General features: G+C 36.0%; 2 protein-coding genes across 4 annotated transcripts in view; one reads left to right on the forward strand and one right to left on the reverse strand.

Moving 5' to 3' along the window:
- Window positions 1–10,448: 10,448 nt before the first annotated feature.
- Window positions 10,449–12,063, reverse strand: LOC122050621. Its single transcript, XM_042611513.1, has 3 exons — window positions 11,724–12,063; window positions 11,347–11,480; window positions 10,449–10,841 (listed from the first exon to the last, which is right to left on the reverse strand). Exons 1-3 carry the CDS (start codon window positions 12,061–12,063, stop codon window positions 10,449–10,451), a joined length of 867 nt encoding a protein of 288 aa, XP_042467447.1.
- A 2,360-nt stretch (window positions 12,064–14,423) lies between these two features.
- Window positions 14,424–24,859, forward strand: part of LOC122052375 (ATP-dependent DNA helicase At3g02060, chloroplastic-like) — a 47,232-nt gene continuing 36,796 nt past the window's right edge. For 2 of the 3 annotated variants that reach the window (XM_042613864.1, XM_042613865.1), the window contains exons 1-4: window positions 14,424–15,084; window positions 15,625–15,850; window positions 17,414–17,659; window positions 18,586–18,720. In XM_042613864.1, coding sequence (XP_042469798.1) covers window positions 14,489–15,084; window positions 15,625–15,850; window positions 17,414–17,659; window positions 18,586–18,720 — 1,203 coding nt within the window. In that variant the 5' untranslated portion in view covers window positions 14,424–14,488. The remainder of the gene's footprint in view (window positions 15,085–15,624; window positions 15,851–17,413; window positions 17,660–18,585; window positions 18,721–24,859) is intronic. The other variant, XM_042613866.1, reaches the window with a different exon arrangement.

Raw genomic sequence — 24,859 nt, forward strand, 5'->3', positions numbered from 1 at the left:
CTAGGGTTACCACCCCCTAGGGTTTTTCCTCTGCCTAACCGCAGCTAGGATTTTTCTCCACCTAGGGTTACCACCCCCTAGGACCTAGGGTTACCACCCCCTAGGGTTTTCACCTGCCTAACCGCAGTTAGGACTTTCTTGAAACACTCATTCAACATGTTAGATAAACAGAGAATCTTAACTTTGAATCCCTTTGCCATTATCAAAACTTAGGTTCGATCGTCGGATGCTTCCTGCACCAACACTTAATACTCTTGCCAAGCTGGTTCTGTACTTCATTCTTGAATTCTTTGAACTTTTCAAAGGATTCGGACTTATGTGTCATCAAGTACACATAATCATATCTACTGAAGTCATCAGTAAATGTGATGAAGTATCTATAACCGTCTCTAGCAGCGACATTGAAAGGGACACATACATCACTATGTATGAGTCCTAACAAATCAGTCGCTCTCTCGTTGTGCCCACTAAAGGGAGTCTTGGTCATCTTGCCTCGTAGGCATGACTCGCATATCTCATATGATTCAAAATCAAATGAGTCCAGCAAACCATCCTTATGGAGCTGGGATAAGCGCTTGTCATTTATATGACCTAAGCGACAGTGCCAGAGATAGGTGTGGTTCATATCGTTCGATTTGAACCTCTTGGTACTAACGTTATAGATAGAGCTCTCAAGGTCTAGAATATAGAGTCCGTTCATCAGAGGTGCACTACAATAGAACATATCGTTTAAATAGACAGAACAACATTTGTTCTTTATTATAAACGAGAATCCTTTCTTGTCCAAACAAGAAACTGATATAATGTTCTTAGTCAATGCAGGCACATAACAACAATTGTCTAACTCTAGTATAAGCCCAGAGGGCAGAGATAGAAAATAAGTCCCTACAGCAACAGCAGCAACCCGTGCTCCATTGCCTACTCGTAGGTCTATCTCGCCCTTTGTCAATGCTCTGCTATTTCTCAGTGCTTGTACATTAGTACAAATGTGCGAAGCACATCCGGTATCTAATACCCACGACGAAGAAATAGAGAGGTTGACTTCTATAACATTTATACCTGAAGTAGATGTTCCAAGTATCCTGTGAAGTTCCTCTTCCAGTGCCCTGCTTGTCCTTGATATAGTTGACGAAGATGTTCAACCATATCGTAAGCACACATCAACTCATGTTGCTTCTGAAGCTCAGAGTTCATGGTTGCGAGCATTAGACAGGACACATCTAATGCGTCATCTTGATGCTTCTTGTAAGCATCCCGGTCAGCTCGCGTGGCAGTGGCAGGAGGAGCCTCCGGAATGGGCTGCTCCAGAACGTACAGTTTACGTTCCTGAGTGAGAACTATTCTCAGGTTCCTGTACCAGTCCAGGAAATTTGCTCTGTTGAGCTTGTCCTTCTTAAGGACAGAACGCAGAGAGAAGTTGTTCATGGTTATCTACAACAAAAAGTTGCAGAAATAAATATCATATTCTTTTAAAATCATTTAATTATGCCTTTAATTAAATGATGCTCCCACTGAATTCTATAATTCTTGTGGGACAAGATCCACATCATACTAACCCTTGAGTTAGCTTTGGCTAATACGCCCAAGGCTTAGTATGATCGGTAGGTAACGATTACCAATTACATCTCTATGCAACTCTTGTTTATAAAATCAATATCCGCATTTATATTAAAACTCGAGTTAGCTTTGGCTAATACGCCCGAGAGTTAATATAGATGTGATTTTGACCTATCTTTTCCAACCGTTGGAGGAATGCCTATAGTTGACTCGATCTAACCGAGCAACTAGGAATACTCAATCTAATTGAGTTTGTATTCACCCATGCGTTGATAGGCGGGACCAAGATTGTCCCTCCGTACCCTACCAAGATAATATGTATTGCTCTGCTTTGGCAGATTCAACAATACATGTGATCGAGGTAGTGATAGGTATCACGGCACGGTTAGGCATTTAGAGTTGGTTCGATCGAGATCTAATCTAATCGAAAAGGATGCATCTTGTGCACGACTTAGATCTAATCTAATCGCAAGGGTGCATCATGTGCACGATTTAGATCTAATCTAATCGTAAGGCACTAATTAATTAATTACTTATTAAACATGCATCATATACATAAGCAATTAACTAATTAATCTATTTGTGATTTAGTCATGGCCCTACTACGATCTTCTCAAGCCAATGAAAAGATCGAATGGTCAACCTAGGGTCAACAACTTCTCCAAGCTCCTCCCTTTGACCACCTTGTGTTGCTCGTGCCCGCCTCGAAACTCCGTCTCGTGTGGACCCTCCACCGCTCCAATTTGTACATTACAATTTGAAACTCGAGTTACATTCGAGTCTAAATCTAATTTACAACCAGAATATATGAGAAAGGCACGATGCGCAGGTCGCGGAAAATAAAAACATACAACACGCGCAAACACATAACGACACGCAAGCCTTATTATGAATTACAACACAATCCAATCATATTGGGTTTTTGGGCCATGACTATCACAAAATTAATATATAATTCAAAATTATATATTTTCATAATTTTCTATAATTTTAAAATTAATTATTACAATTTTTACGAGTAAAATTTCCCGGCGGTCCCGTTTAGCGATTTCGGGCGCAATCGCGGAACGGATCCCCTTGCGGGGCCAGGGGCAGCGCCCCTACCCGTGATCTAACCATCACAAGGGTTCCTTTGCGATCCTACAGTGCCTTAGCCCACTGTCCCAAAACAATTTGGGACGAAACCTTTGAGAAGAATTTTCCCGGCGGTCCCGATTAGCGATTTCGAGCGCAATCGCGAAGCAAATCCCCTTGCGGGGTTAGGGGGAGTGCCCCTACCCACGATCTAACCATTGTGAGTTGCTCCTAAGCGATCCTAGAGCGCCTTCGCTCGCTTTCCCAAACGGATTTGGGTCGAAACGTCACCGTTTTGGAAAAATCTTCCCGGTAGTCGAAGCCTACAAGCGTCTATACACTTGTGCTTCGATTACTCGAGAAAAATACTCATAAAAACCCAAAAATCATAATTTTACTGAAAATTACAGAAACTTTAGTTTTCATAAAACCAAAAAATTAAACTCGTACAAGCCTTGCACGTGGCTCTGATACCACTGTTGGGTTTTTCGGGCCGTGAAAACCGCTTTTCGCGTCGCGGAAACCCCGAATCACCCAAAGCCGTAGATCCGTGCAAGGAAAAATCGAATAAGATACAAGTACGAGTTTCAAAAATTTAGATCTACTTCTAGATCTATGTGTTGAGAGCTTTTACCTTTGAAGCGTGCCCTCGTAAAATTCCCGCTCGTCCAAGGTACGTGTCGGATCTCCAAAGTATCAAGGTAGATACTTCTCTAGTGACATCCACACGAACAAGGAGTGCTCTCTAGCACTCAAGGATGGAGAAGAGAACCCCAAGTGTGCTAGCACTTTCTAGAGCTCTCGGATGGGATTGGAAAGGAAGAAAAGAAGAAGATACAAAAGGAAATCTTATACACTCAAGAAGTAGTATTCCTCCTTTGTGATCTTCACTCTTCCTTTGCTCATGGAACTCACTCAACCACCTTCACCTTCCCTTGGAACCACGGCAACAGCAAGAAGGAGAGGAGGAAGAAGCTAGGAAGAAGATGAATGAAGTGAATGCACCATAATACCACACAACCAAAAAACCTCCACAATAATGTGTGGCCGGCCACATCTTGTAACCTCCCCATTAATGTGGCCGGCCACATTAAAACCAAGGGGAGGGTGTAACCCCCATGAGGTGGCATGTCTCATGAGGTGGAGGTGATGTGGCAAGGATGAGTCATCCTTATGATGTGGCATTACATCAAGTCAAACTTGATGTTTCAACTTCTACTTGGTCAAGTCAAACTTGACCAATTGTCTTCCTTGTTGAGTTAAATCCAACCTTTGATTCAAGTCAATTTTAATTTATGAATCTCAATTCATTAATATAAATTGACTCAATGAATCAAATCTAAATTAGACTCATTCAACAATTGAATCTAATTGAGTCAAACTCGATAAGTCTAATTTGAATCCAATTGGTTCATCATATGAACCTAATCCAATTGGTCCATCCTATGAACCTAATCTCCATCCACTTATTCTTTGTGTGTGACCCAATAGGTTCTTGTAACGTTGGCAATGTTTCTAAACTCCTTTAGAAACATAAGCAATGAGCGGCATCTAGCAATACATCATTGCTACCCAAGTTACAAGAATGTTGAGATCCAACATCACCTTGTGACTATTAATTGTGACTCTTCACAATATATGACAAATGTCCTTCTATCCTAGACATCTAGATTGATCAATGTGAGGCATAGACCGTGTCATCCTCTGACCAATCTAAATCTTGAACTCCAAGTAGACTCACTCAATCAAATGAGCTCAATATCTCATATTGACTCATTTGGGTATGGCCATACACTTCGTGGTCTTACTCTATCAAGAATATCGATGTCACTCCCATCATATAGGAGGGATAGATCCCATCTACATCACTCATATCGCTCTGCATAATTCGTTACATACCCAGTAATCGCCTTTATAGTCCACCCAGTTACGGGTGACGTTTGACGAAACCAAAGTACATAACTCCTTATGTAGGGATCCATGGTGACTTCAGGTCTAAGGACTAATAGTCATACTAATAGCCACATGAGAAAGTATATGACACTCATATAACGATCCATGATACTTTCTCATGGCGGGTCATTAAGTATACATTCTCCAATGCATACTCATGTGTCAACTTGATATCTCCATATCCATGACTTGTGAGATCAAGTCATCGAGTTGACCTACATGCTAGTCTTATTGCATTAACATTGTCCCTGAATGTTAATACTCGACTAGGAATGATTTAGAGTAGTGTTCCCTATATCATCTCACTATCGATTCAACTAATCGATTGATATAGGTATGAACCTTCTACTCAAGGACGCTATTATACTTAGTCTATTTGGCACTAATACAAATAAGTATAATAACCAAACAAATGCCTTTATTAATATACAAGAATATGATACAATGAGTCTATACAATCATCAAATGATTGACTCTAGGGCTCTAACTAACATATTTGATAGATAATGTTGTCCGCGTTCTCTCGTAGACTGGAAGCCCTCGGTTGTCTAGAGTATGGTCAAATCTAATCTTGACCATCTTGCTCAGATCATTGGATCTTATCTTCTACCGGTCGCCCATATGCTCTAGTCGCCCTGATCATATTTGTGGTTGCCTCAAACCCTCCGACTTCACCCATCGAGAGTTATCATCAACTAGTCGCCTGGATTCCCTTCTAGTCACCTGGAATCGTCGAATTTTGCTTCCCTACAATTGTTACATTTAATGAGTATAATAAAAAATTCTAAGTTACTCGCACTTATTTTAGCTATATGTTCAGCTCCCAACTAACCCATCTAGAGTGAGTTGCCAAGCCTTAGGTACCAGCTAACTTCACTTGGACTTGTTTGTCAAGCCTTCAGCTCCCAACTGACTCCACTTGAACTTGTTTGCCTAGGGTTGGAGAAAATATCAAAATTTTTAATATATCGCACATATCATACTAAAATATATTGAATTATACTGATTTAAAAATATATCAAAAATTTTAGTATGGTATAATATTGAACCAAAATTTTTGGTATTGGTATCAGTATACCATTTATCTTAAAATTTTTGGTATGTCGTACCGATACTAAAATTTAACCTTAAATGATATAAAATTTAACCATACCAAAATTTTGATATACCAAAATTTCAATATGGTATCGGTATCATTTTATTATATACTTAATATTTTGGTACAGTATACAGTATCAATTTTAGTAAATTTCGGTATACCACCCCTGTGTTTACTAAGCTTTCAGCACTTAGCTGACTCCACTTGAACTTGTTTATCAAGCGTCCAGCTCCTAGCCGATTCCATTTAGACTTGATTCATCTAGTTCCCAACTAGCACTTTCTTGCTTGGTTCTCATCCAAGACTTAACTTCTGCCTGATTCTCAAGCAGGGCTTCAGTGTAGGATCGTATAGAATGTGTAGAAAATAAGTATACTTTTAGTTTTACTTGGTTTGGATCCTTTAATGATTCCTACTCCAAGGCCCACACACCTTTGGGATGTATCGATGGGCAATCCACTAAGCAATCGAAATCTCAATTACAAAAAGAGAAAAGTGTAACAAGTTACACTTCCTTATATAGTAATTAAAATAAATAATAATTTGTTACCCAACACGAAGATGGAGAATTTGAATGAGCTTGTGTGTCAGTGTTGGTCTGATTGTAGTAGTCGAGCATACCATAGTCATAGTACAGTAGTAGCATGAAGACAGTGCAGTAAAAAGATCAAGGAAGCTCGTACAGAAGTGATATCTTTAGTTTTGGATGAATTCTCCTTATATAGGTCAGTGGAGTTGCCTCTAATAACCCAGGGTGCATCCAATGATCCTTATCTGATTTGTTGTCGTCGTTATCCTCTTCGATGATAAAATTTCTGATTGGAGGCTCCTCCAACAACAACCCAAGGCACCTCCAAAGGTCCTGGGCCACCTTCAATCATCCCGGGGCATTCCAATCCACTATTTGATGCATCAATATTCTAGAGACTATATCTTTTAACTCTAGACTCGAAATCAAGCTCTGTTGGTAGTCACATGTGCAGGATTCAAAGATCTATGTATATATCTACAACACAAAGTTAAAAAAATATATACATGAATAATTTATATATATTTATTAGTTATATCTTATCTTACTAAGAACAAGATCTAGTCTTGATCTCAACCTAGATTTTAAAATAGATCTAAGTTGAACCAATGCCAATAGTTCCACTAGGACTCATCCTCACTAGATATCTTATCTTCAGTGCTTACCTCCACTTATCATTTGTAGATTAACTTGACTAATCTCTTGACCCACCAGATTTTTCTATCAGATGCCCCATCTGGACTTCAGCTAGTTGTTAGATCTTGCAGACCCAATTGGACTTCTTTCTAGATATCAGGTCCTCTCTTGATCTATCTGGGCTTCCTATCAATTATCAGGTCCTCCAGACCTAACTAGACTTCAGCTTGGTGTCTGGTTATCTAAACCCATTAAGTTTGTTAGCTTGCACACTTAGCTCAAGAGGTTAAATCACAAGTCTAACTTTAATCCATTGTTATACATCAAAATATGAGTTAGATCATTAGTGTAAGTCACACCAATATTTAATTATATAGCTCGACTAAGACTTAGCCAGTGCTTGGTTCCCAACCAGAACTTCGTTTGTCTAGATTTACTAGGGCTTTGCCACTGTCTTGTTTCCAACTAGAACTTCATAATCTGTCAAGTAACTTGCTCCTACACACTTGATACAAATATGTTAGATCTCAACAAAATTAATTGTAACCTTAGTTATACATCAAAACTTTGAGTTTAATGTTATTCTCCTAGCACCAACACTTAGATAGATTTGATCGTAGTGAAGTTGAGTCATAAGGTTATAGTGACCAAAACATGGTTTCAGTTGATCAAACAATCAAGTCTGGCTGACTGATTCATAGTAATCATCCATTAATCTATAACAGGTTTATTACGAGATAAGACTCTTGGGATTAGGTGATCAAAATCAAGATTAGACGATCAGAAGCCACATGGAATGTAATCTAGTGTGCAGATCCTATGTGCTCGGGATCAAGTGATCGAAAGCCATTTGGGAAGTGATCTAGAGCATAGATCCAACTTAACCGGGTTCTAGGTGACCAGAAGGGTATTCAAGTGATCGAAAGGGCATCGCGTCTATAGCAATGATGAAAAAGGACATGTTCATGGATGAGGCTAATCTATCAATGTCAGTTGTTTTTTATTGATTAGATAGGAATTTTTGGTCTACTAAAAACATGTCACGTTAGCATGTTGATTAAATCAAGGCAAAGACTATGAAAGGAGCCCAGGAGCTCATATTCAAGACAACCACTCAAATTTATAGTGTTATATTCTTATACTCTCCTCCTATTTATAATATTGATCTGTATAAGAGAAGAAAGATAGTGGGCAATGATCTAGGCATAGGCCTTAGACTAGTAACATTGGAAGTTGTAAACTGAGTAAATTCTTATATCCTTCTTGTATGTGTATCTATTTATTTATGCTAATATGTGTGTTTCATTGCTAAGTAATTAGTAAGAGGAAAAATATTATTAAATTTGCAGGTGCAATATTCACCCTCCCCCTCCTCCTCTAGCAATCCTAAGTGATAATTGCGCTCACACTTTCTTCTTTTCTTTCTTTCTCCTACAACTTTGGTAAACAATATTAATATACTTGATTTTTTTAGTTTAAAATTTTTACCTTATCTTTCTCCTTATTTGTATGTGGACACTTATTCGTATAGTGTTCATTTTTGTTACATCTAAAACAAATGATGTGATCTTTTGTTTTTGTTTAGATCAAAAAATTTGAGGAGGTGATTTCCAAAGTCTCTATCTTCATTAACATTGATCCATCTTCATTTCTTGATGAAATTGATAATTCACTACTAAAAACTCAGGATGAAGATAATCTCATATCTTTATCTTTTGTCATTGTCTCAATGATCAAGCATCAAGATCATTTCACTTTATTATGTGAAATTTGTTATGCTACAATTTATGTAGGATAATCACAAAGGCTAGAAGAAGCGGGTGGATAGACTCATTCACAATTTGTTAATTTCTACAAAAGTTAGTACATTGTGGAAAGATGGTTACAACAAACTCAAAAGGGCAAAAGTCAAAAGAGAATTATTTTTTTATTGGATCATCAAAGGAGCACCCTACTTTGACTTTTTATCAAAAGAGAGCTCGCCCTCTATAAAATGACACAAATACCCTCTAATACACTGCATGCTTCTGACATACACACTCCCGCCTATATTCCTGCCTAAATTAGATCACGTTGAAGTAACTACAGTTTCGTAGTTGCTACACAGTTGTAGCAACTATGATTTCATAACTACTATATAGTTGTAGCAGCTATGATTTTATAACTGCTATATAGTTGTAACAGCTATGATTTTGTAATAGTTGCATCTGAGTTGTCACATAGTTATAACAATTACAGCTTTGTAGCTATTATAACGTATATGTTGGTTAAACTTTGAGAGGTCATAATTTTTTATTCGGATTAAACCATTAGACATATGATATATCAAATCAAAGATCTCTTAATGAACTTCAATTTGATATATTGTGGGTCCTATAGTTCAACCTATTTAACATGGTTCAACCTATTTAACATGTAGATTGTACAGAGCAGTAACAAATAGGAATTAATTACCTCCAACATACCTACAAACTTGCTGAATTTACAGAGCAGTATATTTTTTTTTTCAAATAGATGAAATAACATAAAACTAATTGTAAATTAGTCTCATAGTCAAAGATCAAACCATGAACTTAATGTACATTCAATTAAGTATCAAATACAATCCTCTAACTAAAAGGAATTCGACGTTCTTTTAAATTTTCAAAGTCTTCAATGATATCTTCTATGCTCATATTTCTAGCAATTTCTCTCTCAATATATACCATTAATGCATCCGAGAGAAAAGTATCCTCCATTTTGCTTCGAAGCCTTGTTTTCACAATATTCATCGCAGAAAATAATCGTTCTGTAGTAGCAGTGGAAACCGGAAGAGTAAGAACAAGTATGATCACTCTAAAAATGGAGTTGTATGTAACAGATTTGTTAGTCTTCACCAACCATTGACATAATTCTGAAATGGTTGAAAGATTTTTATAGTCGGGTCCTTTGACTACATTATGCTCGTAATGCTTCAATTGCATCTCTAATTGTTCTTTTTCATCTCTTGTAAAATCTTGGACATAAAACGTTTCAACTAATTTACAAATATCCTTAATTTTGAAAGACCCCATGGTATTTTGAGGATTTAAGGCATTACTAAGAATGAGCAATTCCATAGCATCATCACTAAAGCACCCATTAATTTCTTACAATTGTGAATCTATAGAAGCATAAAAGAGGTCTACCTGATAATGATGTTCAATGGTGAAATTGTCTTGACGAACGCGGGCTCATCCTCGTCTATCAATATACAAAGCATTGAAATCAGGAATATCAATATTTCAAAGTTCACAAAAAGATTTCACTTTTGCAAGCAAATCATTTCGTTTGCTATCCCGCATATGTTGAAGTAAATTCTTAGTAGATAATACCAGCTCCATTGCATTTATAATATCCTGAGACTTACTTTGTAAATCCTAACAAAGAATATCTGTGGATCCCCATAATCTCATTCATAAGATGCAAGATGAATACAAAATCAAAAGAAATCATTTCATCATAAACATATGTTGCATCTGCTCGTTGAGAAGGAAGCCCATCATCCATAACCTTGGGCAATACCGTACACGATGCACTAAACATCTTAATTAAGCCTTTCAATGATCTCAAATGAGAACTCTAGCGTGTATCAGCAGCTCGTTGTAAAGTATCTATTTGATTAAGTCCACGCCCTGTCTCGAGTTCATTTATTGCAATCAAATGTGCAATGTCATCCGCATGAGCATTCTTCAATTCATCATTACGCTTACATGAAGAACCAACAATATTAACTATAAAAGTTAATCTATCAAAAAATTGATGAATAGGTGTCACATTTTTTGATGCTGCAACTAAAGCCAATTGTAACCGATGAGCAAAGCAACGAACATAATAAGCACCTCTACAATCTTTTATAATCAAAGCTTGCAATCCATTAAACTCATCCCTCATATTACTAGCACCATCATAACCTTGACCTCTAATATTTTGAACATCCAAATTATAGTGAGCCAAAGTAGAATATATGACATTCTTTAAAGTCAAAGCCGTAGTATCAGATATATGAACAAGCCCAAAAAAACGTTCTTGAAGGAATCCATTAGTATCAACAAATCTCAATACTATAGACATTTACTCTCTTTTTGATTCATCTCAAGATTTATCGACAATTATGCAATACTTGGCAACTCCAATTTCTTCATGAATTACATTTTTCACTCTCATGGAAATCACATGAAATATTTGTTTCTGAATATCGTAACTTATATACTTGGCATTTTTTTGGAGCTTTCGCAATTGCTTTTGAAAGTTCGTCATTGTACATAGTTAGCACATCCAAAAATTCAAGAAAATTGCCACGATTAGATGAACTAGATTTCTCATCATGGCCCCTAAACGGAATTCCTTGAAGTGCAAGCAACAATACCATATGTATATGAGCTTTTAACCAAAGACGATTAGCTACGACTTGTTCATCATTAAAATTGTCGAATCTCCTTGATATATGTTGTGGTTGGTTCATCAAATCCTCACATACCTTTTCAGCATTACGATGGGGTGAAGATACATTATCTTTCCCTATATGGCCTAGGAAAGCACAAGCTTTTCCATTTCGAACTTTCTTCCAATTATCAAATCCATCAACAGTAAATGCAGTTTGATTTGAGCATCCTGATGGCTTGTTGAAGATAAAACATGAAAAACAATATGCCTTATCTTTAGCTGGTGAATACTCCAACCAAGGAAATTGTTCATACCAAGCAGACTGAAATCTTCTAGGGTGCTTAATATTTTTATTTAATGGATATTCTCGAAGAATAGGTTGATATGCCTTCAGATTCAAATAAGCTCGACGAATCTCGTCTCGTTGGTTAGGATGACATTCCTAAATTTGTTGACGCAATCCTGGATCACGCTCTAAAGAATGGAGATCAACCTCTTCTATTTCTGTATGTTTGAATCTTTTAGGGGGGATTTCAGATGGAAGATCATTGTTATTTGATCTTGTTGATGGGGTTATAGGAGTAGCTGGATCATGTTCATTTGCTCTCTTTCTTTCAAATGGAAGATCATTGTTATTTGATCTTGTTGATGGGGTTATAGGAGTAGCTGGATCATGTTCATTTGCTCTCTTTCTTTCATATGGAAGATCATTGTTATTTGATCTTATTAATGGGGTTATAGGAGTAGCTGGATCATGTTCATTTGCTCTCTTTCTTTGAAAAAACTTATCAATCGTAACAGATTTTCCCATTTGAAGTATATGAAGCCTTTGACAATGAAAACTCATGTTATTTCAAATAAGTGAATAATAATTAATAACAACACTATTAAATAAAACATTAAGTTAGTGAATAATAACAAATCATCAAAAAAAACATCATGTTTTTTATCATTTCATCAAATATTAAATCAACAATTCTAATTTCAACTATTTAGCCATTTAGGTAGTTTAATTTCTAAAATCACAAGATTTGATTAAAATGTCTAAAATTAATCATTTTAGTGGGAGAAAGCTAGGGGTGTAATCGAGCTGAGCCGAGCCGAACTCTTGAATGTTTGAGCTTGGCTCGTTTATAATCGAGCCGAGCTCGAGCTTTATTTAACGAATATATTCATGACTCACGAGCTTATTCGAGCTTTTATCGAGCCTAAACGAGCTTAATAAGTATAAATTATAAATTTAAATATTTATTAAAAAATTAAATTATATATTTAGAGAAAATTATAATATTCTTATTAAAATTTATAATTTTATTATAATAAATAAATTTAATATATTTGTCTATATTTTTCATAAGTATAGTGTAAAATCTATAAATTTAATATTAAAAATATTATTTTTTTAAATTTAAAAGTTGATTCATGAGCTTAACGAACGTGTTCACGAGCTAACGAGCTGAGTATTGCGAAGCTTGAGCTTGGTTTGTTTACCTTAACGAGCCTCATTAAACGAGCTTAAACGAGCTTTTATCGAATCGAGCTTCGAATAGCTCACAAGCGGCTTGACTCATTTACACCCCTAGAGAAAGTCAAACAAAATCAAATAATGCAGCAAAAAAGAGAAAAGCAAATAAAATAAGGAATCTAATAAAATTGTGAAGTTTAGATAATTTTGTTTTTAAGAAAGAACTGCAAGGATGAATCTATAGGTTGCTTCAATCATAGCCATGGCCCATGGCAGGTAAATAGTAGGACAAGGGGACCATGTGATGTAATATTATTATATTAAGATTTTTTTCTCACAAAATTTATGGAATCTTGGTCTTTGAACTTTGGGTATTTATCTCCCCCATCCCTTGTGTGTATGTTCTTCTTGCCTTGAAGGTTTGCCTCATTCATAAATAAAGGTATGAATTTGTGCTAACAGCTAACCTTCATAGTGTGATAGAAAACTAGAAATGAACATCAGAACATGGAAACATCAAAAAAATATTTTTTTTTCTTTCTCCCTTCTCAGTTTTAAGAGTTTCAAAACCCTAAGAACTAGATAGCAAGGAGTAGAAGGAAATTGTACCTTTCTCTCAAATAGGGCTTGAGAATGTTCTCGGACCTCCACCGCTCCACGCCTAACATCCGACGATCATTGGTTCAACAACACCGGAGAGAGGAGCCGCTGCAACGACGCCGCCGCCTCTTGCAAAGTTCGGAACTCGTAGATGTTTTTCCACCAAAATGTTTAATTAATATTTACTAATAATATTATTACTCATAATTAATATTATAGCTAATATTAATAAACTTTACACATGGACTGGGGGGCCATGGCCCCCCCGGGTCCAGGTGTAAATCCACCACTATTTATGGAATGATCATATTATTTCTTCATTGCTCTCTAAGTGGTTAGTCCATAAAAAACATTCATATTGCTTATTTAACAAAAAATTGATGAATCATGTAATATTAAATTTGGATGAATGATTTGATCCATGAAAGTTTTTCATTGGCCGCTAAAATAAATCAAGAAGCGCTTGTGATTGACAGTCGAGGAGTCTAGTATCCCATAGTTATATTCTATTTGGAAAAAAAAATTCTACAAATGTACTATAACTGAGAGTTAAGTTACAGGTATCTAAATGATAACTTGACGTCCTTCCGATGTACCATAGTTCCGGAGGCTCCAATACTACTTATTAAGATCTTTTGTTAGAGTTAGAGAAGGGATGAATAATAATCATTCTTTTGTTAGTCACTTAGCAAAGTTAAATACAATTGATTAGTATAATAAAAATAACATAATCAAATATACCAATTCTAACCCACCATGTAATATAATTTAATATTCTCATTTCGTGATTTTTTTTATGAGTCAAGAGACCTTTAACTTTCTACTTTCTTGACTTTCGTAAAATATCTCTTTGTTTTTTTCTAACAGATGAAAGAATTAAAGTTGGTAGAGGATTAATGGTTAAGATTGCACAAGAGAAACCTTTTATATCCTTTTAATGTGTATAATAACTTTACTAGTCCGTTGTTCTACGTATTAATCAATCGATTTCTAATCAATTCGATTGATAGCCCATTAAAATTACGAGTGTCCAAAAAATCCGGAACTTCTCGCCCATGCTTGATAAATATCCGCCACGAGATGATCCTCATTCTATCCACCCACCCCCACCATTTACAACGTCATTTAACCCTTCCTCTCTCCTCTCTCCTCTCTCCTCATCCGTTGCCTCATGGCGGCAGCGAGGGCCTCTCTGCTGCCCGCCTCCACGCCCAAGCCGGCCTTCCTACGCTTCCCTTCTCTTTCCGGAATTCGACGGCTCCCTCTCTCCATTCGTTCAATACGAACAGCACCGCGTTTTCTGATCATCTCCTCCAGATACACCACGTTCTACACTGAGGGCTCCGTCGCTCCCCGGATAGAGCGGCCGGAGACTGAGCCCGATGACATTACTGCTCTCAATCAGCGGATAAGAAGGGAGCACAAGCACAGGGAAGGCCCCAAGAACGGTAGCACGATGGACTCCTTCGAGGTGGACAAGTACATTAGAGTGGTGAAGGAGCAGCAACAAAGGGGGCTGCAGAAGCTTAAAGGGGATAAACTTAGCAATGCAGGCGGGTTCGGGTACCAGGTGGATCCCTACACGCTTAACCCTGGTGATTATGTGGTGCACAAGAAAGTTGGGATCGGGAAGTTTGTGGCCATCAAGTTTGACGCCCCAAAGGACTCGTCCTCAGGACCCATTGAGTATGTATTCATCGAATATGCTGATGGGATGGCCAAACTTCCTGTTAAGCAGGCAAGCCGATTGCTGTACCGCTATAATCTGTGAGAGTTCTTCATCTGCCCTTATCTGCAAAACGCCTCTAGCCTAATTCATTTGTCTTTTACTTGTTTTTAGTAAGACAGTTTCTACTTGTTATAATATGGAGTACATTTTTCCCCCCTAAACTGGTTTTTGCATATTTAATTAGTTCTCATGATGGAAGTTTTCCGATAAGAAATATCTGCTGGCTTCTAACCGCCATTTTTTTCTAGGAAATAATTTTATCTATATAGCAGAAAGTGCTCTCAACATATGGTATTTTCTGTATTGAGTACATGATAAGTTGTTAGTTTAATACTTTTAATATATATCGAACTCAGCGGTTATAAATTATAGCTTTCAATCCTAGTCTTACCTGCCGTGTGTTCCTTCATTAAATAACATTTCTGATGTCACTGGATCTAGTTCTACTTGATTTGTCATGTTGAAAGATATAATTGCTCTGTGGCTTGGTCAGTTGTGAACAATACCTTAATACAAACTGATTATATTGTGCTGTAATTTTTGTGTTAACCAGGTATTCAGTTTACCTTTTTTTGCAGGCCAAATGAAACAAGAAAACCAAGGGCATTGAGCAAGCTTAGTGACCCTACAACATGGCAGAGGAGAAGGACAAAAGGGAAGATTGCGGTTCAGAAAATGGTGGTTGACTTGATGGAATTATACCTTCACAGGTTGAAACAGAAAAGGCTATCATATCCTAAGAGTCCATCAGCGGGCAACTTCGCAGCTCAATTTCCTTATGAGCCTACCCCTGACCAAAAACAGGCTCGTCTCTTCACTAGGCTTATTGAACTCATTTCAGATGTTTTTTTTTTAATTCCATTTTTTTCCTATTTATCCAGAGTTTGTGTTATATTACTGTGTAGCACATTAGCTGCCATCAACATGTAAAATTTTGACAACAGTGCCAACTATATGCGTACAAGATTATCAATAGAGAATATCATGTCCAGGAGATATTTAGAATTTGCCTCTAAGCGAGTAATATAGTAACAAATGGGTAATTAGTCAACATTTTTTTTTATCACATGTGAACAATGTCATAATATAAATCTACAAATTGAAGATGACACAGAAAGCATATGGTTAGAATAACTAATTCAAAAAACAATGATGAGCACATAGCTATGTGGTGGCATTCTAGTGTTTTGTGGTAGCAATGTTTAATACTGGCTACTTGCAAGTGGAAACCATGCTAAGACGATTGCCTGCTCTGACATGTTGATTTCTGTTTATGAAGCAGCTAGAATACACAAATAGTTGGTAATAAAACAACAATTGACTTGGATCACTTGAATTACTCTTGAAACTGGGAACATTCTCTGGTTTGTAGATCCCGTTTCATCCATGATTCAAGGCACGAAAAACAAACACTTGATTCGTGTTTTGGTTTGAGAATTTGCTGATCTACTAGGAGATCTTTGACTGTAAATGCTGCCTCTTTGTTATTTTTTGATCAGGTTATACTTATTTTTTTTTGGTAAAATCATATTTTGGTACATATTAAAAAGTGTTTAGTTATTAAAAATATATACCTATTAGATTAATAATAAATAAAAAATCATAGTAATATCAATTTAACAAATATATTATAAAAGAGATAATTTTTATTATAAAGCATATAAATAACAAATTATCAATATATTCTTGATCCCAAATGACCTCCCTTGTTGAGGGGAGAGATGATTTGGTGTTTGGTCTACTTAGTAGTGGATCATGAGCCTCAACAAGGTTGAACAACAATCTTGCTGCGAATCTCGAACTTTGCTGAGGCTGAGTGATTTAAGATGGAATTATGATGACTTACTTCCCTTAAGTGTGATGGAAGTTTCTAAATTGTCCAATATATCTGAAATCAACCTAACTTGACTAAATATCAACTGTTCTCATCTTTTTATTTTCGCTCTGTTTTTTTTTTTTATCAAATTCAATTAATTTCTTATCTTCTAGTGAAATATAACTCACTTGAAGGTATTTCTTCAAATTCTCAGTTAAATTTTTCTGTTAGTCTTTGTGAAATGACCAATTTGCTTGGAAAGATTATATTGTCCTTTGTCAATTCTAATCCAACTCTGGGATCTAAGTCATTAGCAGTTGATGTTGCCAACCAAGCTTCTGCATTCTTCAATCTTCATTTAACTGTATTCTTAATGTGGAAGAGTGGATATTATTTCACTTATTTGTTGTATACTTTTAACAATAAAATTGATAAATAACTTTCGGTTACTAGGAATCTGGTATGTTTTTCCAATATGTTGTGTGGTTAATGCTGCATGAGCATACCTATTTGTCTGGCTTGGTAACTGTGTATTTGATTTTGCTTGACAGGCATTTATTGATGTTGAAAGAGATTTGACAGAAAGAGGAACACCTATGGACAGGTTGATCTGTGGAGATGTTGGCTTTGGCAAAACTGAAGTAGCAATGCGTGCTATCTTCTGTGTTGTTTCTGCTGGAAAACAAGCTATGGTTCTCACACCAACAATTGTTCTGGCCAAACAACATTTTGTTGTTATATCTCAGAGATTTTCTCAGTATCCTCATATAAAGATTGGCCTTTTAAGCAGATTCCAGGTTTACATGGTTTAAAAGGATATAATGTTTTCTGCTTCAAGCTTACACTTGTATAGATCTTTGTTTCGTACTAAATTGTCTTTTGGTCTCATTTTCTGTGCTTGTTTGAAGATTACATAAAAGTTGTTTGTTTGGACAAGATGATACTGTCCTTAAGATATGAGATCATAGCATTGTGAATTCTTTGCATTTAAAGTGACTTGGAATTTTTTCTGTTGTTTTGTCTACCATTATACTGATGGTACTGAAGTTGTTTTCTTTAATTCGTATGGTTTCTATCTATTCACTATTGTTCATAACTTCATTGTAGTTTGTTTTTTCTTTGGCAATTGATTTTCTCCATGAGAGGGTCATTTTGATGGTTCTATATTTTTCTAACGTTATTTTCTTGAGGCCACAACATATTTGGCTCCAGTAGGGGATCAGTCTGAGACTAAACATCTCTTCCTCCTCATTAAGTTGTGATTGTTCTAACTATTTTTGAGTTCACTACATCAATCTCATTTCTCCAAATATTAAAATTTAGGTGATTCAGTATGTTGGTGGCTGTTTGGCTGATATAAAATTCCACAAGTAAATAAAAATCCTTCATAAAATAAAAGACCCTTGTGTCACATCCAGATGAATGGTAAATTGAAGAGAAACCCATTCATCTACAGGATGCTATTAACTTTTTTCATCACTCAATTGCCGCCTTTAACCGTTGATGGTCCTTTACATGGGGAGTGCCATTGGTACGCTAGAAAATGTTGATTATCAAAATGCTTTCACGCGTTCTCTTATTTTTTGAAGGAAACATCAGTTTTGATGGTGTAAATTGTAATATTTTGAGGTTCCTAGTCTCAAATGCATGCTTTTGGCATTAGACATTTGCCTGCTTGATTGACCCTTGTTTCACTATTACTAAATTTCAGTAAATTATGCAGACCAAGTCAGAAAAGGAAGAGTACCTGTCATTGATCAAAAGTGGACATCTGGACATCATTGTTGGAACCCATGCACTTCTTGGGAACCGGGTGGCCTACAACAACCTGGGCTTGCTCGTCGTTGATGAAGAACAAGTGAAGTTCCTATTTCTACATTTCAATATTTTTATTCTGATGTGGTCTCTTAGTATGTTTCTCTTGCAATGGAACATGGATTAATGGCAAAAGAAATTTGGGTAGCAGGACAAGAATTTTCTAGTTGCTTTAGGTCTTCCAATACCACTTTGACTTTGCATCTTTGCCCAGAAACTATGATATTTGTACTAATTTGACAGAAGTATTCTACTTAAGTAATGTGCAATATGATATGCTAATGTGAGTGTCAAATGTGTAGACACAATGCATGGTAAATCTTGTTCCACTCAACCAAGATGCTTTATAGAATATGCTTAATTCTTGTATGGAAAGGCATTTGCCAGCCAAAACACCATGTAAGTAGACACAATTAGAAAAGTAACAAGATATTTATATTGGTCCAACCACCTAATCATTATGTATTCACTTCCTAAGCTCCTTGCTAGAGAGTGCTTTTCCAATGATGCAACAAAAATAGAGTTTGTTTAAAAAAATAAATTGATCCAATAAAATAACATTTTAAATAAATAGATTTGGAAGGGAACCATATAGGGGCTTGCATATGCATAAAATCATTTGAATGATTTTAATTGAATTGACTTAAAACCATTAGTCACTCTAATTGGTAGCTTGCAATTTGTAACTATTAGCTTAAACACTTGCTTATAAGTATTAACTTAAATACTTGTTTGTAAGTGATAAACACAAGATAATATTTATTGTATGTTACTTATGTATAAAGTCTATTCTAAATTATTGATCAATATTAATTGGTATATTTCGTGAATATTGCATTGTATGATTGACATGCATTTTTTATTTTACAAAAGTTGGAATTATACATGTTGATTTATGTAATTTATTTTGTGTTTATAACACTTATGCAAATCAATCTATTGTTAATGTTCATTTGAAGTTGTTTGGATATTTGGTTTGTTAGTCTGTTGATTTTCATTTTTAGCTTCTCTTCTAAATTTGAGTTTGTTTTGATAATTTTGTATAAAGTATTTGAGAGATACACCAATTTTAGCAGAAAATTTATGCTTAGTTATGAAAACTATAAAATACATGATGCATTTCATGAAAAAGAGTAAGTTATAGGAAATTATGTTCTTGTACTCATGTGCTCTGAACACTTTTGCCAAATATCCTTTAAAGCTTTGTGTTTGCTCCATAGGTCCCTTTATTACGTTGAAAATCAAGTGATTCTAATGTTTATTTTCTTGACTTATTATCTGAATTAAATATTAGCTTAATTTTCAGTTAATTTGCTACTTTATCCTGGAATATTTGAGCTTTCATCTATCTATTGATTATATTACAACTCACACTCCTTTGATTTGATGTTCACACTGTATTTTTTTGTAATGTGTTTCATTTTTTATCTTAAATCTCTTTTACTAGATTCCATTTTTATTTTTGTATTTATTTTATTTATTTTTAACAATTGCGGAGTTTAGTTGTTGTTGGTAGTGGTGGTGGACAAGATTATATGGGTGTAGATGTTGGATCGAGTCGCACGTGAGAGGAGGGTAAATCACGTGTTTTAAAAAATTTATTCTTTTCGTTTTGAGATCAAAGTACGTAGCGGAAAAACACGGAAAAAAATAAGTAAGAAGATAGAGACAGACACAGTCGATTTTACTTGGTTCGGAGCCTTCGGCGACTCCTACTCCAAGACCCAGTTCCTGTGAACTTATCGATGGGTAATCCACTAAAATACCTCTCCCGGAACCATCGGAAGAGGGAATCAAGTACAAAAAAATCGGAGCAAGTGCAACACACTACACTTGTCCTTTTACAATAATTAAGTATAGAATTTAAAGTTACCAACCACTTTCTTTTCGAAGTTGGTCGGCTTGAGCTTGGTGTTTGGACGACTTCTCAGTGGTAGACGGGCGTAGCAGTATCATAGCAGAGTCAGAGCAGGAAGCCAGAGCAGTTGGGACCTGACGCGTAGAAACTTGTATGTGTTATATGTTGAAGCTTGGTTGAGATGCTCTTATAAAGGCTGTGGAAGGCGCCTTCCATAGGGTTGAAGGCGCCTCCAACGTGTAAAACTTGATCCCGAAAAGAGTTGATCCTTATCGCCGAAGAGGTCAGAATTTTATGCGCCTTCCATGCACCTAAGGCGCCTTCCATGAACAGTGCCAAGGTGCCTTCCAATGCTTGAAGGCTCCTTGGATACTGTTCACTCGAGGTTTTTTATTCTTCTTGCCATGCAAAACGTGTTAGTCCAATAAACAAAATAATGACCTGCAAGACAAGTGTTAGCACGATAATCATGAGTAATAATAATTAGCTCCTGTCCTCTCTAGACCAAGAATTAGTCAAGGTCTCAGTTTAGGGATCTAAAATAGACCTAAACTGGACCGACGCCTATTGTCCCTCAACCGGGACGCGTCTTCATTGAGTCACTCTCCTCTAGTGACTTACCTTTACTTACCAACTTGTAGTCGGTTAACAGCCTCTTGACACACCAGGTTTTCATGCTTGGTCGTCAGGTCCCGCAGACCCAACCGGATTTCCTTCTAGATATCAGGTCGGCCCTTTGACCTATCTGGGCTTCGCACCAACTATCGGATCCCGCGAACCTAGCTGGATTTCAGTCTGGTGTTAAGTCTTCCAGACCCGTCAACTCTTGTACACTTGGTTAAACAATTAGATCATAACAACACCTAACTTAACTCACTTGTCGTTCATCAAAACCTGAGTTAGACCGTTAGTGCAAACTGCATCAACAATCTCCTCCTTTTTGATGCAATGACAACCTGGGTTAAAATTAGGAAAAAAAATATGCAAAATATAAAAAATGATTTTAAGAGAAATCTAAAATAAGAGAGTTAGTTTTATTCTCTTGATCATTTTTGAGGGTTATGTTCTTCTGATTTTCTTTGATTTTTTAACTTAAACGCTAACCCTCCTCCTTTGATATTTATAAAAAAAATACGCAGAGAAAAAAAATGTAGTAAGTCTTGCAAAATATGGAAAGTAATAAGACTTTGGCAAAAATAAGTACAAGATTCTCATGTTTATTAGAAAATTTCACTTAACTTTCAGATTAAAAAAAATTTCACTTAGTTTGAAAGACGTCTAACAAAGTTTATAACAGTTTTTGAAAGTTAACTTTTGCAAAGTAACTGATAAGGCTTAAAGTTTAAGTAGCTTCCATGATATTTTTAAAATAATTGTTCAGATTTTAAAAGTGATTTGATTTTTCAAAACTATCACAATTTTAAAGTTTTCAAGGCAAATAATTTTCCACAAAAACGCTTTTCCAATACTTTTAAAATAACCTTTAAACATAAATTTTAAGCACAAATTCTGAACTATGAAATAATTGCAAAATATTTTTGAAACAAGAAATTTTAACTTAGAAACATTTTCAAAATAATTTTAAATAAGAATTTGTAAATTAGAAATATTTTCAAAAAGCTTTAAATAAGAATATCCTAAGTTATTTTGGGGAAAAAAATTTTAAGTAAAAATTTTCAAAATTTTTTCAAAATAGGCCTAGGAAATTTTTAAGAATTCGAAAGACTTCTGCAAAAGATCCTTTAACTAAAAAAATATCTTCAAAATCCTTTCGAAAGAATTCAAAATGATTTTAAGTTATTTTGAGTAAAAGAAATCAAAACAAAACACAATTTTCGTTTTTAATAGTGAAGGTTAAAATTTTTTTTTTTTGAAAGTGTCATCCCTTGAACTTGATATTATTTAAGGAAAATAGTCATCTAGAAATTGTCCTTAGATGTCTAACCGATAGTTACTAACCGACTATCAGAAGATAGCAGTATTCATTTGGTTAGTCAAGTCATTTGGTTTAGAAGATAGCAAATCCAATTAGTATTTAACTAAGATGGATTACTTAAGTTGATTACTGTAATTTGGAATTTCTCGCCCAGACTTGTGATAATACGCTGATATAAGTATCTTAAGTCCATGCAATTTGCCTATGCATCTCACGCCGTTCTAGGTTTTTTTGAATACACAATCAACGGAGACCTAGAGTGTGTGAGATGCTCAAGTCTTAGATTTATAAGATCACGCTTTCTATGGATTTGCTCTAGACTAAGGCTAAAGTCAATTTTAAAAGTCTAAGGAAATGGGAATTTTTAGAAAATACAAGTAAAGAATTTTCCCTAGAATTTACAGACCATTTAATTTTTTTTAAAAGTAGTAGTCCTAGTCTATGAAACACATTCCTAGATTAATCAAGTGACAGTGGCTAAAAGTAGTAAGCCCGAAGAATCAAGTGCATCCACATAATCCAAATATGTACTGTATAATCAGATAAGAAAACAAAGACCTGCCATCATCAACTGGAGGAGGTGGGGGTTGCTCAGGCACTCGCATAGCCCGAAGAATCTGTTAAAAGCTAGTGGTCACCTCCTCCCGGAGAGGAGAATCCGGTGGTTATCTCTCTCCGGATGGTGTTGAATTCGTCCGAGACTGACTACCGGAGTTGTGCGGAAGACTCCTCGAGTCGAGCTAGTCGTCGGTCCTCAATGGATAGTGAGGTCGAGGGCTAGGTCGAGGGCTGGGTCGGAGTAAGAGGTTGTCCAAAGAACTCCTCGGTCGTGAATGTCGGCAACTCCTCTCCCTCGGCCAGAATGATAGGTGGGAAATCATCCTCGGCCTCGTTTGGAGCATCTGGTTGCGGTCCCACTCTCCAAGCTAGTCCCCCCTAGTAGTAATGTCTATATACACTAATGCAAGCTGACGCTGACCAATCTCGTCATACGCGCTAAGGGGAGTGGATGTACTTGTGTCATATCTACCCCTGGTCGAGAATATGTATGTCAGAATGTGACAATAGGGCATATGAACCTGACGCCTAGTGACGAGACTGGATGCATGAATGCCATTATGGAATATGTGTAATGCAATGTCAATATCAGGGCACAGGCAAAGTGCATATAGGAAGAAGGAATGGGAGGGTCGCATCATCGCAAGATGTGATCGGTAAAATGCATGTGGTCAGAACTCGATACAGGACATAGTCCTGTATCCTAAGGGAGAGTGACCTAAAGTCAGTCCTAGTCTCTCCAAAAAAAAAAATACACGTAGATAGTACCCATTATAATATGAGAGTAGGATTCGCCAAATGGCAAATCCCTATCAGGGTAACATAGAAATGGACAGGTAGATCTCCTAAGTCTTAAACTATCATACAATGGAGTGGGGGAGAAGCTAAAGTCCTTCCCACCAACTCTAGTGGAGTAAGTCAAATCGTTAATCTTAACTAGGTTGTTGTAGAATTGTGCACACAGGTCTAGGTTTACTGAATGACTATAGTAAACTAGCCTATCTAACTGGTAATAGTCAATAACTTCGAGATGCGCACAATATCTAGTGAAAAAAAATCTACTCAAAAATCTAGATTTAAGTGGAATGTATGTATGCTGTAGAAAGTCTAGCCTAAGCCACTCAGTAGGAAATCTAGCATTAGTGGATGAGGTACTGCTAGGACTAGGGTTAACATGTCGTCGTTTCCTAAAATAATTTATGCATGCAAAATATTTATATAACAACACATAGAAAGCAAAAAATTAACTATATAGTTAAGTTAGGGTGTACCGAGGCATTGTTGAGATTAGGAATGAGAAAGATGAAGAAGTGGGTGGAGATCGGCTGTGGGAAGGCGCCTTGCCGTTGCCAAATTCGCGAACAGAGCAACGCTCTGTTTGCTGGAAAAAATAGGATTGAAGGCGCCTTTAGCCTAATGGAAGACACATTCCATGCGCTATAGAGGGCGCCTTCCATGCGTTATGGAGGGTGCCTTCAACCAACGGAAGACGCCTTCAATCGGTTAGGGTGGGATTTTTTTCTCGCTTGCCCGAGGGAGCCTCTGATTGCGTCGGAGGTGCCTTCGGTGGCAAATTTTTTAAAAAAATTTAATTTAAGTTTTATTTTGATTTAATTTTGAATTATTTTATTTCAATTTAATTTAATTTAATTTAATTTAATTTGTGTTTTATTTTGATTTAATTTTTAATTTGAGTTTTATTTTGATTTAATTTTTAATTTGAAATTTAATTTGATTTAATTTATTTTAATTTGATTTATTTTGATTTAATTTATTTTAGTTTGATTTAATTTGATCTTTAGTTATCTCACTCGATCTATATTTTCAATC

This window comes from Zingiber officinale, chromosome 3A (assembly GCF_018446385.1).
Source record: "Zingiber officinale cultivar Zhangliang chromosome 3A, Zo_v1.1, whole genome shotgun sequence".
NCBI lineage: Eukaryota > Viridiplantae > Streptophyta > Magnoliopsida > Zingiberales > Zingiberaceae > Zingiber > Zingiber officinale.